Here is a 19808-nt window from a genome sequence, read left to right as displayed (position 1 = left end):
GCAGACCAGCCAGCTCAGTTACTATGTGGTTATCCCTATGATCTCAAAGAAGAAAACACAAGAATAAAAAAAGACTTAATTAACCTTGCAGTATGTCCTTTCTATACCATGGAAATGGAAAGCTTTAAAAAATTATCTACAAGTAACATTTAAAAATCATTCCTCACTGACCTCTAACGGTTGCAAACACAGCTCTTGCTCTCCATCTAGACATCACCTTTTAACTGTAAATTCTGCAGTTGCCATGAATCATACATATTTTGCCAGGGGAAAATGACTGTTTTAAATCTTTAAAAAACATGAATTTATAAATTTTGAATGTTATGCCTTGTTATCCCTTGCAATTTCACCAAATGAAGTCCAATTTATTTCACATCATCAAAAGCACATTTGCAAATCAAAGGGCCACATGCTTATTAAAAGTTAAGTTTATATGATTTTTCCCACTTCAGTGCAATAGCTGTGCATATAAATTTAAAAATATATGATCGGTAAATTGTATTTTCTTCTCTGCAGTTTAGGATCTTTAAAGAAGCTGAACTGCCTTTAAACAAATTATTTTTAAAATTCATTGACAGGCAGAGAAGTGTGCCAAATTTGAGGGTAAAAATTAAAAGATACAGTGTTGAGTAGACTCTGGCATTCTGGGAGCAAGCAAATTCCTCGGTCTAGCTAGGGGCTTCATTTAAGCCACAGTGATAGTTATATTCAAAGAGAAACGCTTCTATCCCTGGCTTCGGACAACTACCATAGTCAAACACAGACATCATCATTATAAGAGCACAAAACAGTAAAGGCTGTTGGACTATCAAAGGCCATAAAAGTTTGTCTCTCAAAGACTGGAACCAATTAATTGAGGGTGTTTTAAAAAACGGAAGGAAGATCAAAACAGCTTTCCATAAAATTCATGGGACCCTTGTCCAGCGCTATCAATATACCCAGGTACAAGAATGACCATATCAGAGTTACTTCCACGTTTACTCAGTGAATATCAGAAACATTTGACAACAGCATCTCAGGCTGTTAATTCATGAAAAACAGACATACCTCACTTGATGACCTCTGAGTAACATTTCCTGAATAAGACCTGCTACCCACTGTCTACATTATGAAAGCATTATGGACAACACAGAAATAACTATGTGAGCTAGAATAAAAAGTAGGCAAGTTGTAGTTATATGCTTGTTTCTATGCAGTTAGGACACTTCTGTATAAATTAAAAACCTGGATGACTCCTGTGGTATAATACTAGAACTCTTAATCCTTTACATTTTAAACTAAGAACTATTAATTTCCTCTACCTGCACTTTTCCAGAAAAGCTAAGTTCCTGGAATGCTATTAAATTTAAGGGGAGACCAGCAAATTCCAGATGTTAGCCCAAGCACTGTGTTTGGAAACCACTGTGGCAATACCACACTGGAAGAGGAGTGAGCTCCAAGGGATTAGGAGTACTGAAGGTTAAAGTTTACACCTTACCTTTCATCAAGAAGCTAAAAGAGTTTTAATACACAAGCTCTTCTGATTCCAGCGAGGGTTGTGGACTGTCTGCAGGAATATACACTAGCAGGTATATTCTACATTAACTTTAACATCAATGGGTTCTTAACAAGTTAGTTATCACAAAGAACATGGCACGTGATAGTTACAGGAACAGAAAGAAATGGAGTGGGGTGTCAGAACTGAAAAGGAAAGAAACTTTCCTAAATGTCAGCTAGAAAAAGCTTTTTGCCACGTTTGCTGCCTGGCATTCAGAGGTCATCTTGAACCCAACACCATACAGAAGTGCAAACACAAGTAAAAAAAAAAAAAAAAAGAAATCACAAAAGCATTTCCTGCTTAGGAGGTTATTATTCTCATTGTCTTTACTTCCAGCTTCTTTTGTCAAGTATCTACAGTGACCCCCTTTTTGTCTGGTCTCTCCCTTTGCCAAATAGCTCTTATCCATACCTCAGTCTTCTATCATTTGGAACCCGAATGAGGAAAACTACCAAACTGCCTTTCTAAAAGACATACCTTTACTCAGCAACAGCTACGAGCTGGACACAGGTACCCACTACCTGTAGGAACATGCCAAAGTGAATGGTCCTATAGTCCTCCCTGGACTCAGAATCCAAGAGAACATTCAGCTGAACAGAAAAAGGACAGAATAGTGACAGAAAACATAATCACAGAAAAGTCAATCACAGAAAACTGAAACAACTCCTTTCAATGAAGATGACATTGAAACAGCACACCTAAGAATTTGGGCAATTTTCTAACATTGTTTATTCCAAACTGCTGACTCCATAATTAGATGACAGCAAAAACTTAAAAGGTATGTGGAAGGAAAACAAAAAAAGATTCAGCATTTGCCTCATTTTCCTATTCTTTTTCCACATATCCGTTACTAGTCAGAGACAGGATATTTTGGTCTGACTCAGCACAACACAGTTCTTAAATTCATGTAAGTTATGATTGGTAGACTAGTACTGGTATCCCTCTGTAACAGACTTTCTCTAGCTCAGACAAGAAGCAAAAAGCCAGGGACAGCAGGCACTGGGCAAAGTTCGTAACTGTGCTGCAGCAGGCTAAGCAATACAGTTGCTAAAGGGCCAAATCATATGACAACGAGAAGCCTAATGTGTCTTAAAAAAAAAAAAAAAACAAAACAACAACAAAAAAAGTTATAACCTAGCCTATTTATTTCCAATGCAAAATAATCTGCATTTTTCTACCAGACAATTTATACTACCAGTGAAATGACCGGTGCAGGCTGTAAAAGGTGAAAAGGCACTGATCCAGTTGCAGGAAAACGCAAGTCCCTTACAGGCATATTGTGTACCGACTGGGAGAAAAGATAGATGGATACAGGTGGCTATTCACCAGTGGAAGCAACAAGAATGGAACTAATGGTAGAAAATAAAGACCCGAATGGCAGATTTGAGTACCTTATCATGGAGATGACCAATGCATATCCAACAACAGCAGGTACTGGAGAAGTCTACCAGCTGGGAAGAGCTAACCACGCTACTTTAAACCTGCTGTGAGAAGCACGGTAACCCTACAAATCAATAACCATCTGACAAGAACTAATCACATTTACTTGTAGCTAATTGAGTAATGAATTACCACAAAGAATACCTGCTGCCGCTGCTACTCCTCCTCCTCCTCCTCTTCATTCTTTCCTCTAATACACCTGCTCTTAGCAACTGCATTCTCAAACATTATTCACTCTGAGCCAGTCTACTCTGCCTAATTAGCACCCTCTCTGCCAGCACCAGCAGAAACTATCACAGAAGTAGCCGGCTAGTAAAAGGACCAGCTTAGGTCAATAGCAGCAAGCAGGCAGTTCAGGACTTATTTCACAAAATAACATTTCCCATATGTCCAAAGGCAAACATTTTCCAATCCTAATACAAATCACAGATACATTCTTCCCACCTAGAACAGGTCATTTTTCAAAGGGCTAAAACCTACCTGTACCAGACTAGGTAGCTGATGAACACCTGGAGTCACATGTGTATAGACCAAGAGGAAGCAGGAAACTTATCCAACAGGATGGGGCAGGAGACCAGATATTATGTCATGATGAATTAGCAGCAGATATTCTCATTGACCTGAAGCAGGAACAGCTCTAAAACAGCAGGCCGAGGATGCATTTGGATCCAGTTCTGAAAAGAGAAGTACATACTGAGTGACGTGGAAGCAATATACGATATAATTTCCTAGAACAGCACCAACCCGTGTGACACATCATAAGCAGCACAACTGAAAAAAAGGAGGGAAAATGCAAGAAAGAAAAGATGCAACTGACATAGTGATTGGGGACATCTCTGCAGACAGCTGCACCCAGATGCACGTCCATGTTGCCAAGACAGTAGTTTTGCCCAGGCACTAGGCCATCCTTACAGGCTATTCAACTTACAGATGGGAAACAGCTTCTATTCAGGGAGATTGGAGAAAACATGAATAAAGTACAGCACTTGCCTATAACCTGTCAACATGTTGAGGTACACTCTAATAAGAATCAGAGGGCGGTTAAGATTGGAAGGGATCCCTGGAATTTGCCTGGCCTAACCAAGAAGCAAGGCCATCTTCTTACATAAATGTTCTCAGTTATATTTCTGCCATCAGACATCTCTAGTAACCCTTGGGAAAGCGGGCCAGTTCAGGAACTTTAACCAAGTCAGCTTGCTTTCATTCTTAAAAAATCAAATCCTTAAAGGCTATCAGAATACTCTACCATTTCAGCAGGCATTGTTAGCTGTCCTGGTAGGATGGTGAGAGTGTTGTGGACTGGGAGAACTAATGATCCCACAGATTTAGGGTATAGTCAGGCAGCTTCAGTGTCTGCATATTCATGATAGGTCCCAGAGAAGATGAGCCAGAGTAAGAAGGAAAAAGGAGCTGCTCCTTGGGAAGAGCCAAGCCAGCTGCACCTGTGTACACAGAGCACTGCTGCTTCTGACAGCTCTCTGCTGTAGCTGATGAAGAAAAGCAGCATTACGGCAGAAGAGATGCAAACACCAGCATTCACAGGTGTAAGCTCATACTCAGTCATGCAGTTACGAGCTCAAAGAACAGATAAGCAAGAGAGGGAAACATGAGCATCACAGTGCCAGCCTAGGCAGTGCTGGTCACAAGAGCAGACAACTCCATCATGGACAGTAACAAGGCTCTCAGTCCAGCAGGGTCAAAACAAGGGAGGAGCAAAGGGCAGAAAGAAGATAATGGTGAATTGTGCTAAAATAGAGCTGGAGTCAAGGAGGGATAGAGTCTGGGAAAGCAGTGGCTGAGGCAGAACACGGCAATGGAGGCAGTGCAAGTGGGAAGGGCTGGACCAGGAGAGTGCATGAGGTACAGAAAGGAACATCACTGCAGCACTGCAAAAAGGAGGCAACCAAAGGCTGACAATGCTGGGAGTCTCACCCTCACCCTGCCTTAGGCTAGGCTAGGAGTTTCTTCCTCACAGAGAGAGGGTGGGGGATTCTGCCAGGGAAGAAGGGCTGGTTTCTCATGGTGGTCTCCCCATGGTAAACAGAAGGTTGAGGCAGCACCAAGGAACTGGTTATTTTCGGAAGCTGGAGGTCTCCCCTGGATGGGCAGTAGCATGAAGCCAGTCACTTCAAGAAGGGCAGTGCTGACAGCATTAGACAAGGATACTGCACAAACGCACCTTCAGGTCATGCTAACTGGTGAGTGACCTTGCTTTCTCCTCAGTCCATTTAATTTCTACCTCAGTCTTTCCCAGCAGCAACTTGCACACAGGGTCCCTCCACAAGCCATGCTGACAGAGGAAACAGAGGAGAGTTCAGGCCCCAGGAACAGGAAGGAGTAGCAATCTCCAGCAAGCTCATGGTGCCAAAGTGAGATGGTTTGCCAATGTGGGAAGTCAAGATCTTCTGGAAGGCCATACAAAGCATTAGTCTCCTACATTAGCCTCCTATTTCGTCCTGAGAGAGTATCTGGGACTATATGTATCACCCTCTGAAAACAAGAGCTGAAGGGCAGCTTAGAGGCTGCAAGACAAATAGCACCTTTTGAGAGAGAGTATCTCCTGCATGGAGGCTGGTTATTCCTGGAGCACTGGAGACAGCTGTCAGTTAGTCGCAGGACAGCACTGGGGCGTGGAGTGTCTCCGGGGACAGGGTGTTAAGAGGACCAAGCCAGGGCAGGCTGGGCGATTCCAGGCGAGTGCTGGTGTCTCTCCTGGGAAAGTCAGTCCCTGCGGAGGGAAAGCCTCCCAAGGAGGCTTGCAGTCCACATCTGGGAGTGGTAAACGAGTACTGGCTTTCCCCTCTCTGCTTGCCCCTCCAAGCTAGGTGGGTCCCTGCAAGGCTGCAAAGCCACCACAGCTGGGCCGAGGACGCGGGAGCCCGCGCTGGGACAACCGGCGGGGCCAGGTGAGCGGCTGCACGGGCGCAACGCCGAGCCCGAAGGGAAGAACAGAGCGAGCGGCGCGCCAGTCGTCGGGGTGTTCCGGCCCCCGGCTCCGCGGGGAGCCGTGCGACGGCAGCGGAGCAGCGCGGGAGGCAGCACCGGCGGGCGGCACACCGGCGGCGTGGGGTCCGCTGCCAAGACTCCAACAGTCTCCCGGTCGGGAGTGCCCTGCAGGCAGCGCCGGGGCGGGAGCAGCGCCAGTGCCCGGGGACCCCGGCCCGGGGGTGCCACTGGCGGGGGGCAGTAACCGGGCTGAGGTGTCCCGCAGCCAGGGCTCCCGCAGGTGCCCGGGACACGGCCGCGGCAAGTGCCGCGGCGGGGTCGAGCCGGACAGAAGCCCGGGGCGAGGGACGGCGGGACCCAGGGCAAGGCTCACCGTCCCGTCCATGCTCCTCCCCGCCGCGCCGCTCTCCCGCTCGCACCGGGGCCGCCGTCCCAGCGCCGGGCGCGAAGCGCCTGCGCGGCGCTGCGGAGAGCGGTGCAGGGACCGTCTGCAAAGTGCGCGTCGCTCGCCGCCCGCGCAGGAGCCGGAACGGGCTGCCCGCAGTGCCCTCGCCGACAGGGAAGAGGGTCCCGGTGCGAGAGCGACCGCTCTTTCCAGCCCGGCCGCGCTCCGACCCCCTGCGGTTTAGCGCCGCTTCGGCGACGGGAGGACGGCGTAGCCGCGGTCCCTGCGCCCGCTTCCCAGCCCTGCGGGGGCGGCGCGGCGCGGAGCTCCTCCCGTGGACGGGCGGGGGCAGCGCCTGTACCTTTCCAGCCCCCCGGGCCGCCCCGGCTCTGCCGCCTCCGGACAGCTCTCTCTCGCCCACCGGCGGCGTCCACAGCAGCCTCGGGAGAGGGTCGGACAGGCTGCGGGGTCGCCGCCGCAGTCCGTTCCCGCCGCCGCAGCCCCCGAGCCCCTGCCACCACGGAGCCCCGGCGCCACAGCGCCCTTCACCCGCCCGAGCGCCCCTCACCGCCACAGCCCCCTCACCTGCCACAGCGCCTCGCTCGCCGCCACAGCCTCCTCCCTCGCCAGAGCGCCCCTCACCGCCGCAGCAGCCCTCACTAACACAGCTCCCCTCACCCACCCACCAGCGCGCCCCTCACTCTCCCCCGCCCCCCGCCGCCACAGCGCTCCGACTAACCGTCAGAGCCCCCCGCGCCCCTCACCCGTCAGAGCACCCCTCACTGTCACAGCTCCCCCAACCCGCCGCCACAGCCCCCCGCCTCCAGAGTGCCCCTCACCCGCCCAAGCCGTCCCCGCCGCCACAGCGGCCCTCACCCACCGCAGCGCCCTCCCGCCGCCAGAGCGCCCCTCGCTCACCGCCGCCCCCTGCCGCCACAGCCCCCTTTACTGTCACAGCGCCCCTCACCCGCCGCCACAGCCCCCTTTACTGTCACAGCGCCCCTCACCCGCCGCCACAGCCCCCTTTACTGTCACAGCTCCCCGAACCCGCCGCCACAGCCCCCTTTACTGTCACAGCGCCCCTCACCCGCCGCCACAGCCCCCTTTACTGTCACAGCTCCCCGAACCCGCCGCCACAGCCCCCGCGCGCACCACAGCGCCGCCGCCATCCCGCCCGGCAGCGGCAGGACCGGCCCCGGCCCCGCTCTGCCCGGCCCCGGCCGTCAGGCGGGTCGGGCTCCGCCACAGAGCCTACGCCCAGGCCGCCGGTGGGCCGTAGCGACCGCCCGCGGCCCCGGCCCATCTGGCGGGGGTTGCCGGTAGCGGCCCGCCCCGCCCACCCGCCCCGCGGACCCACCTGGCGGCGGGGCCGGTGCCAGCACGGTGACGGTGGTGCCGGCACGGTGACGGTGGCGCCGGGAGGGCGCGTGCCGCCCCGGGGCAGTGCCGGGGAGCCGCCCGGCTCGCAGCAGAACTCGAGGGCGGATTCGGAGAGCGTCGTCGCCCGGTGCCGAGCGAGGGTGGCCCACGGTGCTGCGGGGCACTGCGGGGGCAAGGATTGATTTACCGAGATTCGGTGGGAATTTCGGTGATGATGTGAACTGCAATAACGCGTGTATCGGGAGTGAACGGGGCGGGGGGGGAGCTTTGAAGCGGGTGTGATATTTCAAATTCAAAACTGGCCTGTACCAAGAGTTACTATCCTATGTTTGCATACTTATTTGCACACCCTTCTCTCAAGGAGCTAGTAACTCCTGGGGGGCTGAGGATACTGGGTTTGGTGGAGCTTGGGTCTGTTGCACTGGGCCGATTGTAATGGGAAAAGAAAAGGAAAAATATGTTGTGAATATCCAGGAGAAGATATTTATGAAGTACACTTTCAAATAATAATTTGAAGAAGCACTGGAGAGAGCCTGACTTAAGTTGAAGAAGCACTGCAAACAGTGAGGGCTGAGGAGGGGAGCGTGTATAGGCTGAGCACTAGAAGTGAGTAATTTTGAGTGATGCTCCAAGGAGTGGTGAGAAAGGGGTGAAAGGAAACTCAGTTTGAAAGGAGCAGAAGCCAAGCAATTCTGCCAACTCCAGGTGTTCAAAAAGGGTGTAAGTCTAAAAGCTGAAATAAAATCTTGTACAGATTATGAAGTGGATTTATGTCTCATCGGGTATTTTTAAATGGGGGCTGTATATTTATGTGCCTTCAACTTTTTCAGTCTGCATTTTTCATGTGTGTCACGTTTTCAAGCTTTTTGCTACAGCTATTTGCAGCAGAAAAACACTGTTGTGAACAGAAAATTAGTTTTTGTGTTACCTGTAATCTGGAAACTGTCACCTTTGAGCATCCTGGAAGAAATGGTAAGTGCTGGGTACATCCAGGAAAGACAATCTGAAAGAGGAATGCAAGAGAGGGTGACTATCTTGGCTGAAGTACTTGACTCGTGAGGGGCAAGCCCTGAGATAGTGTTGCAAGAAAGCAGCTTGTACAGTGAGTGGTTCAGGCTAGGACCCCTGGCAGGAGACTAAGCTAGCAACCTGCGCACTTTTTGCAGTACTGTATAGTATGTTTCACGATGGATGTGTGACAAGGTAATGCTTAAGGCCAAGTGTCTCAGAAAATGAGTCTTCATGCTAGAGTTAAGAACGGAGGACTCTGCTGAGAAAGAATACCTTGCTTTTGCCAGGGAAATGTGCACTTGTTGAGATTATATAGTCGTCTGTCTCTGGTCATCTGATCTGACCAGCAGCAACTCCAAAACTTTGCTGTGGAACAGCCTAGACCATCTGCAAGTGATTGGCTTGCACATTGCGGAGTGCTAGCGATTGGCTGTGAACCTCTGTGGAGTGAGAAAATTCAGCATCCTGTCAGCTGTGACTGAGGTAAGTGCAGCCGTCCTTGGGACTGCACAGACACGACTGAACTGGTTAGCACTGCCGAGGGAGGAGAGGGAGAAACCACTCCATGCAGGTTGCCCGGATGAGATAGGCTGCACATCCCCCTCACACGGGAGAGTCACATCATTTATATTCCACTCTTGGAGAAGATTGATGGACACCACGATCAGATACAATGCCTGAGTTCCCAATATCTGTTGTGTTTTTTTTTTTAAAAAAAAGGTATTCCTTTTAGTTAGGGATAGAGTGGCAGCTCCTTTTCATAGGTGAGATGATGTTGAGCCTGTTTTCACCAGTTTCTTGGAGTTAAAAATGCAGCTGGGACAAAAGCTTCCTGTGTTTGTAACATATACTGAACATCTTTCTCTGGGATCAGCAAAGACTATTCCGACAGGATAGATAAGCCTGTGTAGGACATCCATTGGAGCAAGTAACCCATGCCACAATTGAAGACAAGGAAGAAAAATATCCAAGGACGTGGAGCCCAAAGAAAAGTACATGCACCTGGAGCATGACCGGGTGCTTATTTACTGTCTGGGGTTAAACCACAACAAAGGGTAAGCACAGTTGGAGGCACAACAGACACCTAATGAGGGAATGCATTTTCTCAGTTTTGTAAGGTCAAAGATGACAATCACGGTAATTTGTCTTCTTGGCCAATCCATGACCCCACTGTAGTCCATGAATTCTGTATCATGATCCTCACACAGTTTATCATTTCTGGCTGAACTTAAAGTATGTCCTTGAAAAAGATCTAGTCCTTTTTTTGCAGCTAATGACACAAAAATGGTGGTACAGAGTCAAATCAAGCACAAATTATCCCAAGCGCAAATATAGGCTGGGCAGAGAATGGATTGAGAGCAGCCCTGAGGAGAAGGACTTGGGGGTGTTGTGGGATGAGAAGCTCCACGCGAGCCGGCAACATGCGCTGGCAGCCCAGAAAGCCACCCGTGTCCTGGGCTGCATCAAAAGAAGCATGGCCAGCAGGTTGAGAGAGGGGATTCTGTCCCTCTGCTCCGCTCTGGGAAGACCCCCCCTGCAGTGCTGCGTCCAGCTCGGGGGTCCCCAGCACAAGAAGGACACGGAGCTGTTGGGGCGAGTCCAGAGGAGGCCACGGAGATGCTGCGAGGGCTGGAGCACCTCTGCTCTGGAGACCTCAGGCTGAGAGAGTTGGGCTGGTTCAGCCTGGAGAAGAGAAGGCTGCGGGGAGACCTTAGAGCCCCTTCCAGTCCCTGCAGGGGCTCCAGGAAAGCTGGAGAGGGGCTGGTGCCAAGGGCAGGGAGTGACAGGCCAAGGGGAATGGCCTGAAGCTGCAGGAGGGGAGATGGAGATGGGATGTGAGGCAGAAATCCTTCCCTGTGAGGGTGCTGAGGCCCTGGCACAGGGTGCCCAGAGAAGCTGTGGCTGCCCCTGGCTCCCTGGCAGGGTTCAAGGCCAGGTTGGATGGGGCTTTGGGCAAGCTGGGCTAGTGGAGGGTGTCCCTGCCCGTGGCAGGGGTGGCACTGGGTGGGCTGGGAGGTCCCTGCCCACCCAAACCATTCTAGGATTCTATGATTCTATGAAATCATAAGTACACCTGACTCATTTACCCTGCTCCTGACAGTGGTCAACATTGAATGCCTAGAAAAGATCATAAAAATAGTGTAGACACACAGTGATACCTCCCTGAATGCTCTCCTAGCTCTCAGTGATTTGTGATTCAGAGACCTACTGTGACAGAGGTGTTGGCTTTGTGTTTCAAAGCCTTTGATGGATTTCTCTTTTGCAATTTTCATCCACTATATATTCACAGTCATGAAATTTAAAGCCGTGAAGGACCATTAATTCTGCCCACTTACATATGACAAGTAATTTCACATGGGCCTCCAATGAGCTCTGTTACACAAACCAAGTAAATTGTAACATACTGGAATAGCTACCACTCTGTAATTTCACTAGCTAATCACTTTCATCACTAAAAGCATATGCCTGTTTTCAGTTGGAATTATCTGTTGCAGTTTAAAGCTGTTAGTTTTGGTGTTGCTGTTGTGCCTTACCCTTAACAACTAAAAACCTCTTTAGTATCCAGGATTTTTACACAGTAAATGTACTTATACACTCTAATCAGATCACCTCACAACCTTTTAAGTAACTAGAGTTCATAGAATCATGGAATGGTTTGGGTGGGAAGGGACCTGTAAAGGTCATCGAGTCCAACCACCCTGTAACGAGCAAGAACATCTTTAAGCAGATCAGGGTGCTCAGAGCCCCGTCCAACCTGACCTGGAATGTGTCCAGGGATGGGGCATCTGCCACCTCTCTGGGCAACCTGCGCCAGTGTCTCACCACCCTCATCACAAAAAATGTCTTATATCTAGTCTGAATCTGCCCTCTTTTAGTTTAAAACCATTAGAACCAGTTTAAAGCCATTACCCCTTGTCCTATCGCTATAGGAGTTCTGCATCTCTCATTGTAAAATATTTCTTCCAATTTTCAGATAAATTTTGTGAACCTCTCGTACATTCTTTTTTTTTTCTCTCTGTTCCCTTCAAGCCTTTAAAAAAAGGGCTATGCCACCAGGGACCTTATTGCTGTCTCTCACATCAACAGCATCTCTTTGCCCCAGATTGTCTATCTATATAAATCTGTTAGATCATGTCTTAATCTTAAGCTGTAAATTTTACAGGGCTGGGATAGCTCTGTGTTTTAGTGTCTAAAATAGTGGGTCCTCGTCAAATTAAGCTGCTCAGCTGCTTGCTCATTAATCTCATTAATACAGTCAATTTCTTTCCAGGCTTACTTTTTTTCCCCTCTTTTTTTCTTTTTTTTTTTTTATACAGTCCTCTTTGGAGGAGTGACACGCTTTCATTTTCCCCAAGAACATAAGTTTGCATTTGACTGCTTTAAGACAAAATCTATTTGAATAGCCTTTGCTACACACTCTTCTCCATTGTTATCCTATCTTTATAACTGTTTTTTGCAGTAGTCATTTTCTATATCATCGGCAGATTTTATCAGTAGAGATCTTACATTTACTTCCAAATCATCAATTATCTGGAGAACCGTCCCCCTAGGACCTAAGTAGAAGTGCCCAAATCCAAAATTGTCTCTTATTTGATATGCCAACCAGTTCTTAACTCACATGATTTGTTTGCTGCTGTATAACTTTCTGTTTGATAGCTAAAGCATTGCATTAAATCAAATGGATTTTCAGGTCTGTAATGGCTGTCTGATCATCTTTAACTCAACATGTAACTTCAAAGGCTGAAGTCATTTGCCAAGCCTTACTTGCTGTACAACAACCTTGACTAGTATTAGTTATACAGGAATGCCAACTACACCGAATTTCTTATCAGATAGCATTTCAGGTTTCAATTTTTATAGTCTAATGTTAGGTATCTGTAAAGAGCGATTAACATTCTTCTTGTTTGGTTTAATACTGGATCAATTTGTTCAACATTTAATTTGATTTTTTTCTTTCCTCTTTACAGCATTTGCCTTATTGCATTTTTAGTTTAGTATCCCCAGGCTATTCCAGCTAGAACATAACTGTGAAAGTCAAGCTGTCTACCCGTAAGACACAAGTTGTTCCTTTCATATAGCCTAATCTCAGCTTGGAATGCAGAGTTTTGATCAGTAAACCAGTAAATCAGTAAATCTTCAGCTTATGGACTCAGCAGTTTGCTGGCAGTATTTACTGGCTTTCCCTTTCCACAGAACTGGATTTAAAAAAAAAAAAAATAAAAAAATCAGCTTCCAGCTTCACTCAGTTTTCTTCCAAGATACTAGATGCTCTAAGAGCTTCTAGTTCTGCATAGTATTGCATCATTGCCTTATATGCACTGACATGGACAGTGACTTACCAATGATCCATTGCAATATTTTGGTTTATGTCTTTGTTTTGTTTAAATGACAGTTCACCAATTCTCACTATCCTGTTTCCCATGATTTTCTTTCTTCTCTAATGAGGACTCACTAATAATTCTAGCTTACCCTATGTCATTTTAAAACCTTCTCTGTAGAAGCTTGTTTTACATCACAGATATCCCCAACTGCTACATCCCCTATAGCTTTCAGTTTCATTACCACAGAGAGAGAGATTTCCTAACAGTTAATTCACTGCACCTTTTCCAATGTTTATTCTTTCAACTTGTTTGCACGACACTGGTTTTACCCCCATGCACCAAATCAGTCTGCTTGCTTTGCTTACGTAGTTTTCTACAGCATCCAATGCTCATTGCCAGTCCTTCCAAACGTGTGATCTAGAACAACGACTCAGGGAGTTCTCCGTGGATATTACACTATATCGAAGCTTGCATTTACAAGCTATGCGTCCTGTCCAGCAATGTGAGGTTGTACTTCATGCATCAAAATCTCTTTTGCCTTCAGGAAGACAAACACACCGTTACCCAGGCAAGCAGCAGCAGGGGTTCTTACACCATCCATCTTTGCGATTGTAGTGATCCTGACTGGAAGAGTCACTGTACGTCAAGGAGTCGATGACCCACATAACAGCTAACCTGAGCGTGCACAGGCTTGTGCTGCGCTTCGCACAGCATGACATTCAGGCCTGTGTTTGCTGCACAAGTCCCTTGCCCGCAGGACAACCTCAGCCAGCCCATTGGAACGGAAGAGCCTGCAGGGAGCTCTCAGTCCACACCGGCCCTTATGTCACCTGTGTGGTCCTGCCTTTGTCTAAAAGTGAGGCAAGAGATTCTCATGCAAACATCCTTTCTGTCTGACAATAGAAATGATGAATAGAGTCGTTTTCTTGTAATCCTATAATAGCGCTAATGGCCAAAATGGGAGAATCTACTCTACACATGGGGTCTGCATGGCATGCTGTGTGTGGATCAGAGGCCCATTCAGTGCTACACCACTTGGGGTTCCCCGCATCTAAAGGATACTATTCTCTCTGTTAGCTGTAATGCATCATATACCTTACAGTCTGAGTTCCCTACTGGGATCAGCACCTCCTCGTGCAAAACAACCACTCATAACAAGAAAAAAGTTATAAGTTTAGTTAGCTTCTCTTGTTCCCACTCTTTGAAGGTTTGCTTACAACAAACATGCATCCTGGGAAGGCATTTAGCAGAGATCTGACTTCTTCCCATGTAAACGTAACCAAGACATGTCTTACATTTTAAATAAACAAATCTGACATTTCTATCCAATTTGAAGCAATGTTCCAGATTTTGAATACTTCTTTTGAAGCTTTTCTAATCGTTCGGCATCTCTTTTGTTGCTGACACCAGACCTCCACCTCATACTCCTCATGAGTATAGCAAATACAATCTCTTTCCTTAAACAGTGCTTATGCAGCCACGGATGGGGTTAGTCACATCACACTGAAATTCCCAAGTTCACATCAGGGCTTTGGCCTTTGATTTCTAGGATACTGGCTGGAAAGAAGCTGGAAAGCTGAAAGCCTCTGGGCCAGTCACCACGGGGTGCTTTTGCCCCTCATTCCCAGTTAGGCTTACTTCAGCAAACTAGACAAGCTGTGTTTATATGTCCTTGAAAAATGAATGCACGAAGACACAAACACACAGGAGGGTGCAACAACAGCACTGAGAGTGGCATAGCCAAGGTAATTTTGTTCTAGTACATAGCTCATATTTACTCTCTTTCTGCACTGCTCAGCAGAGTTGTGTGATTTAAAGTAAGCTTGTTTTACATCCCTCATCCCAGTAACCACATGAGTCTGCCTGCAAAGCAGCTTTTATTTATTTAAAAAAAACAAACAAAAAAACCCCCACAAAAAAACCCCAAAAACAGCCTCTCTCCGTAGCCCATGCCTGTACCTCAGAGCACGGCTGGGAAAGTCTTCCTCCTCCCTTGACCTCACATGCCCTTCGCCCATGGCAAGGCTGGGAAGGGGATGGAAAGTGCCAAGTGTTAAGGTGCTGAGAAGCTCTTGATGTTTCTAGTCTCTCAAGTGCTGTTGGCCTGTTCTTGCTCAAAGAGGGCCATGGCTAAATGTGAGCGGGATGCAAGTCCTTCCAAGTTACTAAGCACGCAGCGATGGTATAACTCCTCACTAAGCCGGGGATTGCAGCTCCTCAGTGCATATTTCTGCACTAACCCGGGCTCCACAGCCCTAAATAGGTGCAGACCAGAATAGTGGAGAAAGACATCAAATACCTCCATGCTCTCCAGCACCTCATCTCGGTCTAGGATATCAGCTGCTAGCTTGGTACGTGCTGTCATATAGTCAGAGTTATAAAAGCAGGCCTCAGCAAAGGAGTATCTGTCAAAATGCCCATCCCTCAGGAAGTCAGTGCTGGACGAAGCAGTCTGCTCACCACGGTACACCAGTGCAGGGTTGAACTCTTGGAAATGCACTGGGAAGAAGACCTGCCAATTGCTAATAGTATTCATGCGGCAGCGGTTCAGGAACTCCATGTTGATTTCTGTCCAGACACTGGCCAAGAAGAATAGTGTATCCACGGGATGCTTCTTTGAGACTATATCCATGAGTTTCACTTGTGATGGCACCTCAGTTTTAACACTAATCCAGGGGATTTTAACTTCTGCATAGCGTTTCTCCAGCTCTCCTACCATGGCTTTGACTCCAGCAAAAACATCCACCTGGCTGACTCGCTGGGCGTCATAAGGATGGTAGATGAAAAGCAAAGTCAGCAAGGCATTATCATGTGTGTCCAGTGTGTTCATAGCAAACATATCCAGGAAGTTTGCCACAAAATCCACGTCCTGCACTGTCAAGGGAAGCACCAGTTGCACCCGTGTGGCCTCCGTGACGTATGGCATGGGAATAATTTCTACCTTGCTTAAGGGCCGCACCAAGCTCACTCGTTTGGCCAGAACATGAGCGTGGCCCTTCTGGGTCACTGCCTCCAGCAGTAGGTCCAGTGTATATTCCATACCCCGTGTGGGGTCAAAACGCCGATAGCCGTTCAACAACTGCCGCTTGCTGAAGCGGAGCAGGGGCTGGTAGCGACTGTTAAGTTGCTCAAGTGCTGACTCAATGATTTCACTGACATCTGCTTTGCTGGCTCCAGAGAGTTCACACTTGGGGGAGCCATCAGGACAGGAAAAGAGGTGCTGCTCGGTGAAGTAGTCCCAGCTGATTACCTCAAAACGTGACTTTGGAAGAAATGGGGCATTAATGCCCACAGGCCATGTCAGGCCTGCCTCGCCCGCAGGGGTCAGTGACGTCAGGTTCCTGATCTGCATCTGTGCAAAGAGAGAATGCATACTGATCCCTACCATTTTCTCAAAGAGGTCCAGTCCAGCTCCCACCCGGGCCTGCCTCACCACCTAGAACTGTATTTTGGTAGTTATTACACCAGCAGTTTTGGATAGCACTTCTGACACCATGTTATTTCTGAGACGCAGGACTATATCCTGTGTTTGGCTGACAGCCACCTAAAAATGGAAGCAATAACCTTCCTTCACTGTGTTGAAAGAAAAGGAAGCCTGTTTGGTTGAGGAGTTTTTGCAGATCATAGAATCCTAGAATGGTTTGGGTGGGCAGGGACCCCACAGCCCACCCAGTGCCACCCCTGCCATGGGCAGGGACACCCTCCACTAGCCCAGCTTGCCCAAAGCCCCATCCAACCTGGCCTTGAACCCTGCCAGGGAGCCAGGGGCCGCCACAGCTTCTCTGGGCAACCTGTGCCAGGGCCTCAGCACCCTCACAGGGAAGGATTTCTGCCTCACATCCCATCTCCATCTCCCCTCCTGCAGCTTCAGGCCATTCCCCTTGGCCTGGCACTCCCTGCCCTTGGCACCAGCCCCTCTCCAGCTTTCCTGGAGCCCCTGCAGGGACCGAAAGGTGCTCTAACGTCTTGCCGGAGCCTGCTCTTCTCCAGGCTGAACCAGCCCAACTCTCTCAGCCTGAGGTCTCCAGAGCAGAGGTGCTCCAGCCCTCTGGTCATCTTCGTGGCCCTCCTCTGGACTCGCCGCAACAGCTCCATGTCCTTCTGACGTTGGGGGCCCCACAGCTGAACCCTCACCACATACCTGGAGGTCCTGGATCTCCTGGTAGGCTCTGTCCAGCTGGATCCTGCTGAAGCGCTTGTGTAGCCGGTACATCAGGGTCATGTCTGAAACAGGGTGCACAGCAAGAGCTGCTTGGAACTCCTCCTCTTCCTCCTTCTCTGGCTCAGTATTTTTGGCCAATTCATAGGTGTGATAATGCTGGCCCTGAAGTGGGCAAGAGCCAAAAAAGACTGGCATGGCACTCGAGTTCACAGAGAAGCCTTACTTCACCCGACATGCATTTGCCCCTCTTTCCATGCTGACTGCAGCACCCAGAAATGAAAGTATAAGAGTTGTCGGTCTGTCCCCCCTCCCCGACCCTACCCCCCCATACTACATGCCCCTTATCCAACCTCCAAAAACCCGTGGATCAGCATCTATTAGTAGGCTGAAAATTAAACACCGTATGTGCTCTCTCCCCCAACGTCTCAGCTTTGATTATGGGCCTCTTCCCAATGCTGCCTGCCACACACAGCCCTCTCCTCCTCTGTAACTCACAGCAGAGGCTCACGGAAACGCCCCTTTGCTGTGCAGCAGGGAACTAGTAAGAGCATGGGTTCTGTCACGCTTAGCTAACACAAAACTCTGAGAAGGGAGGTAGTACCTGGAGCTGGGAAACACAAGCGATGCCAAGGAAATCAATGATGCAACGTCCCAGCCACTCATCTGGCCGCACACTAAGGATCTCATTGCGACAGCTGTCCAGGTGCGGATGGAGCTTAAGCAGCAGGCTGCGGGAGATCAGGTAGCCAAAGCCACCATGGCAATAGCGGGCCTGCTCATCTCCCCCGATGAACTCCTCTGCTCGTCCCAGGTAGACATCTTGGTTAATACTTAGGTGCATCACCAGAGCCTTGACCTGTTCAGCCTGGGCATAGGTGTCATCCTGCATGATGTAGAACCAGTCGTAGTCAGAACCGAAATGCTGATGGATATAGTGCATGGTCTCATACATGAGCCAAATGGGACGCTCATCCCCATGGGCCACCAGCATCATGCCATGAGGCACCTTGGCACTGCGCAACCCTGTAAAGTACAGCAGGCGTGGGAAGTGGTGGGCTACTGTCTTGTTCACTGCCACTGCCAACGTATTCAGGGTAGCCTTGGAGGTCAGCACAGCCACAAACAGTCTCTCATGGAATCCCAATTCTGTCTGGATGTAACGAGTTCTGTAAAGGAAGGACACACCTACATGACAAACAGCTGGATGACAGAAATCAAAGGATTATGGTAACTTGGGGTAAGTCTTTATCTGATGAAGTCTACCAATGGTGAAACAGTTAAGTCTAAAAGTAGAGCTTTAAGAGAAGACTCACTAGTAAAAATCCCATTTCGTAAAAACACTTGCTTCCTTCAAGGAAACTAGTGTCTCACATCATCTATCTGAGCTAGGAAACTGTGCAAGTGTAAGTGGAAAAAAAAAATACAGATCTAGCCACTTGCAAGTTACATACACTAGTATTAATTGCTCAAAATTTTCCTAATGATACGCTGGTTAAAAAAATTTTGAAGAACAATTTAACATGTTCTATTAGACATGAGTAATACAAGAAGAAATATTCTCAGCCTTCTGAGGTGTTTTTGTTGCCTTGTTTAATTAACTTCTTAGACACTTCTCTCGCACCCCTTTACGGTAACAATCTTAGCCGTTGCCTTGTTGCCTCATGCTGTTACTACACGAGGTCTTCCAAACGGCACATTCCACCTGGAACCTGTCAACTCAGTGGAACTAACTCACTGGAAGATTTAGAACCCCAGACATCATCCACACGTGACGATTTTCCTTGTAGGAGAGCCTGGCCAAGAGAGCAGATTTTACCTGAGCACTTTTTTGTAAGGCTTGTTGGGGTCTCTGTAGTACGGAACAATCCTAGGCCTGAAGTCCTCGTGGCCCAGGCCCGGCCTTCCATCTGCTGCCTCCGGACGCGCTCTGCCAGCGAGGGGCCCGGGCCGGCCGGCCGCCCCCAGGCACTGGTCCTCGCCTCCGCTCTGGCTCCAGGAGGCGCGCAGCAGGCTCAAGCTGCAGCCCAGGGAGAGGCCGAGGACGAGCGGCAGCACGGGCCGCAGCGCGGCCAGCAGCGCAGCCAGGCGCATGGCGACGCTGGGTCCAGCGGGGCCCCGGCGGGGCGACGTCCAGCCGCGGGGGCCGTCCGGTGCGGGCGGGCGGGGGGCGGCCGCAGGCCCGCTACGTCCGGGACGGGCTCACAGGACCGCTCCGGCGCTCGGGGAGCCGGCGGCCGCGGGACATGGCCGGCGCGGGGCGCTCGGGCGGCGCGGGGCGCTCGGGCGGCGCGGGGCGGGCGGCGGCGGGCCCTGCGGGACAGCGGGCGGGCGACAGCGCGGCAGCCCCGCGGGACCGCGCACCGCGCCCCCCCCCCCCGCCAGCCCGCGCGGGTCAGCGGCCCTAGGGCTCTCTCACCTGCAGGCAGCGCGGCCCGTCTGCGCGCAGGCCGGGGGCGGCCCGGAGCTCTGTGCCGGGGCAGACAGCGACTCCCGCCCGGCCGCGCTCCCGCCGCTGCCACCTCAGCCGCCTCATCGCGAGCCTCGCGCGCTTCCGCTTCCCCTTTTCTCTCTATGGTGCCCCAGCGGCCACTCTGCCTTGGCGGCGCCGTCGCCTCTATGGTACCG

The 19808-nt window shown here is 49.7% G+C and overlaps 2 protein-coding genes across 7 annotated transcripts in view; both read right to left on the bottom strand.

Moving 5' to 3' along the window:
- Positions 1-7828, bottom strand: part of SMARCD3 (SWI/SNF related, matrix associated, actin dependent regulator of chromatin, subfamily d, member 3) — a 111002-nt gene extending 103174 nt beyond the window's left edge. Inside the window, exons 1-2 of one of the 5 annotated variants that reach the window (XM_054814328.1) lie at positions 7666-7828; positions 3458-3651 (exon numbers count right to left, since the gene is read on the bottom strand). The gene's annotated coding sequence lies outside the window, so the exon portion shown is untranslated. Of the gene's footprint in view, positions 1-3457; positions 3652-6296; positions 6595-6893; positions 6961-7188; positions 7211-7460; positions 7482-7665 lie in introns of those variants that run through there. The other 4 variants (XM_054814332.1, XM_054814331.1, XM_054814329.1 and 1 more) reach the window with 4 other exon arrangements.
- A 7053-nt stretch (positions 7829-14881) lies between these two features.
- Positions 14882-19762, bottom strand: CHPF2 (chondroitin polymerizing factor 2). Of its 2 annotated transcripts, none has more exons than XM_054814318.1 (4): positions 19000-19762; positions 17785-18349; positions 17163-17345; positions 14882-16373 (listed from the first exon to the last, which is right to left on the bottom strand). In XM_054814318.1, exons 1-4 carry the CDS (start codon positions 19272-19274, stop codon positions 15111-15113), a joined length of 2286 nt encoding a protein of 761 aa, XP_054670293.1. In that variant the 5' UTR covers positions 19275-19762; the 3' UTR covers positions 14882-15110. The 2 variants fall into 2 exon arrangements, with proteins under 2 accessions (XP_054670293.1, XP_054670294.1); XM_054814319.1 differs by having other exon boundaries at positions 19600-19758.
- Positions 19763-19808: the final 46 nt, after the last annotated feature.

The sequence above is a fragment of the Grus americana genome, chromosome 2 (genome assembly GCF_028858705.1).
Source record: "Grus americana isolate bGruAme1 chromosome 2, bGruAme1.mat, whole genome shotgun sequence".
Lineage (NCBI taxonomy): Eukaryota > Metazoa > Chordata > Aves > Gruiformes > Gruidae > Grus > Grus americana.
The sequence above is the reverse complement of the archived record's forward strand: the minus strand, read 5'-3'. Positions and strand labels throughout refer to the sequence as shown.

Bases quoted from the DNA above. Each gene is read 5' to 3' on its own strand.
- CHPF2 (XM_054814318.1), bottom strand. From the start codon at position 19,274: ATGCGCCTGGCTGCGCTGCTGGCCGCGCTGCGGCCCGTGCTGCCGCTC. The intron at 18,350-18,999 runs GTAAAATCTGCT...CTTCCTTTACAG, and splicing joins CCTTACAAAAAAGTGCTCAG to AACTCGTTACATCCAGACAG. The intron at 16,374-17,162 runs GTATGTGGTGAG...CTCTTTGCACAG, and splicing joins AGGAGATCCAGGACCTCCAG to ATGCAGATCAGGAACCTGAC.